The sequence below is a fragment of the Mytilus californianus genome, unplaced genomic scaffold, assembly GCF_021869535.1.
Source record: "Mytilus californianus isolate M0D057914Y unplaced genomic scaffold, xbMytCali1.0.p SCAF_4, whole genome shotgun sequence".
Taxonomy (NCBI): Eukaryota; Metazoa; Mollusca; class Bivalvia; order Mytilida; family Mytilidae; genus Mytilus; species Mytilus californianus.
Genome location: NW_026262690.1, coordinates 102,634,550 through 102,637,257, shown reverse-complemented (window position 1 = coordinate 102,637,257; position 2,708 = coordinate 102,634,550). Strand labels below are relative to the sequence as shown.

Sequence of the window (2,708 nt, the reverse complement as noted above, 5' to 3'; positions counted from 1 at the left end):
ATGGGAGTCATAAGCTTTGGCTAGCAGCTTATCTAGAGGAAGGAAACCTTGATTAATAAATCCCTAGCCCTCCTGGTAGGGGGTTTGGCGTCAGGCTAATCACCTTGCCCTGTAAAAAAACAGCTGATTACAGAAACTAATACAGTCGTTAAACATGCTTGCCCTACTAGGGTTGGAGCAGAAGTTGTTTTTAATGCAACTGACCGCCATACGATGCAGAGAATGACGTCTAATAAACCGATACCACTGTTTTCGCCCAAAAAAGTCACTAAAGTTGCGCAATGGAATGTACGCACAATGTATGAATGCGGAAAATGTGCTCAGATAGCAAAGGAGATGAGAAACTATGATATAAACATACTTGGCATAAGTGAAGCAAGATGGAACCAAAGTGGAGTTTTGACACTGGTAACAGGTGAGGAGATTCTATACTCGGGAAACCCAAATGAAAATGATTATCACACCAAAGGAGTAGCAGTAATGCTTTCCAACACATCAAAGAAGAGCCTGATGGAATGGGAACCAGTAAGTGAGACTAAAAGCTAAGTGCCAAAACGTAACTATCATACAGTGTTATGCACCAACCAATGATGCCGAAGAGGATGTAAAGGAATGTTTTTATGAACAACTACAACATGTTTGGGACAACATCCCCAAAAGAGACATCAAAATAGTCATGGGTGATATGAATGCTAAGATTGGGAAAGAGAACAAGGACAGAGAGAAAACATTAGGAAAACATGGTCTAGGAGAAATAAATGAGAATGGAGAAAAGCTAGTTGAATTCTGTGAGATGAATGAGCTTGTAATAGGAGGCAGTTTATTTCCACACAAGAATATACACAAGAAGACATGGGAATCACCTGATGGAAGAACAAAAAATCAGATTGACCACATCATGATAAGTCAGAGATGGAGAAGCTCACTTCAAGACGTTAGAGTTATGAGAGGAGCAGATATCAGCTCAGACCACCATCTTATCATAGCCAAAGTAAAAATAAAACTTGCAAAAGGGACCAAAGCCGAACAAAAACGTATAAAGTATAATGTGGAGAAGCTCAAAGACCTACATCTCAAAGATCAATTCCAAATCGAGCTCAGAAACAGATTTGAAGTACTTAAAGATGGGCCAGACCTGGACATAAATAATGAATGGGAAGTGGGAAGAGACATCATCAAGGAAGTGTGTGAAGATGTACTTGGAAGACAAACTAACAAAAAGAAAGATTGGATGTCACATGGAACATTGGATAAAGTAGAAGAGAGAAGGAAAATGAAGGAAAAGGTAAACAATGCAAGAACAAGGGCTCAGAAACAAGAAGCACAAAACAAACACCAGTTCCTCAACAAAGAAGTGAAAAAATGCTGTAGGAAAGACAAGAGAGAATATGTAAATGACCTTCCAACTGAAGCAGAATTTGCTGCATATAAGGGTGACATCAAAACCTTGTACAATATCACCAAAACTCTTAGTAGACAGTAGTAAAACAGCTAAATCTAAACCAGTAAAGGATAAAGATGGAAAAGTCCTAACCAATCTAAACGAACAGATGGAAAGATGGAATGAATACTTTATCAATGTTCTAAATAGACCAGAACCAGACCAACCAGTAAGAGTAGAGCCAGCTGGGGAAGATTTGAACATTAAAATAGATAATATCAAGAAATATGAAGTGAAAAAGGCCATCAAATCACTTAAAAATGGAAAATCCGCAGGCATAGATGGAATACCACCTGAAGCTTTCAAATCTGGAGGCAATGAAATAATAGAATATATGTACAAACTCCTGAATAAAATCTGGCAGGAAGAAAAGATACCAACGGAATGGTTAAAGGGTTTGTTAGTGAAGCTGCCGAAGAAAGGAGATTTAGGGCTATGTGAGAATTGGAGAGGCATAACACTTCTATCAGTAGCTAGTAAAATACTGTGCAAAATTTTACTCAGCCGAATTAAAGATGCAATTGATCAGGTACTAAGAGATGAACAAGCAGGTTTCAGATCAAACAGAAGCTGCACTGACCAAATAGCAACACTACGTACCATCATTGAACAATCAGTAGAATGTAAATACTGGTGTGAAACAAGGCTGCATACTCTCCCCTACACTTTTCCTGATAGCTATAGACTGGGTAACTAAGCAAGCACTAGATACTACACCAAGAGGTATACAGTGGAACTTCGCACAAAGGCTAGAAGACCTAGATTTTGCAGATGACCTGGCTCTGTTATCTCACCTTTTGAAAGACATGAGAGACAAAACCACCAAACTCCATGAAACAGGAAAAAAACTAGGCCTAAAAATCAACATTAAGAAGACAAAAATTATGAAAGTAAAGACCAGAAAAGGAGGAACAGTGTCAATTGAAGGAGAAGATATTGAAGAAGTAGATCAATTTACTTATTTAGGAAGCATCATGGATAGAACGGGTGGGACAGATGCAGACATTAGGACAAGAATAAGTAAAGCTCGACAAGCCTTTGCTATGCTGAAGCCAGTTTGGAAATCAACAGCATTTACAGAAAACACCAAAATTCGAATTTTCAACACCAATGTAAAATCAGTCCTTTTTTATGGAGCAGAAACCTGGAGACTTACAGCAGGGGTACAACATCAAATCCAGGTTTTTATCAACAAATGCCTGCGCCAAATTTATAAATTTTGATGGCCAGAAACAATAAGTAACAAATGCTTATGGGAAAGGACCAA

General features: G+C 38.4%; 1 protein-coding gene across 1 annotated transcript; it reads left to right on the top strand.

Moving 5' to 3' along the window:
• The first annotated feature begins 676 nt into the window (after positions 1-676).
• Positions 677-1,483, top strand: LOC127737168 (uncharacterized). The gene has a single exon (XM_052247699.1). The coding sequence runs from the start codon at positions 677-679 to the stop codon at positions 1,481-1,483; it is 807 nt and encodes a 268-aa protein (XP_052103659.1).
• The last annotated feature ends 1,225 nt before the right edge of the window (positions 1,484-2,708 follow it).

Bases quoted from the DNA above. Each gene is read 5' to 3' on its own strand.
- LOC127737168 (XM_052247699.1), top strand. From the start codon at position 677: ATGGGTGATATGAATGCTAAGATTGGGAAAGAGAACAAGGACAGAGAG.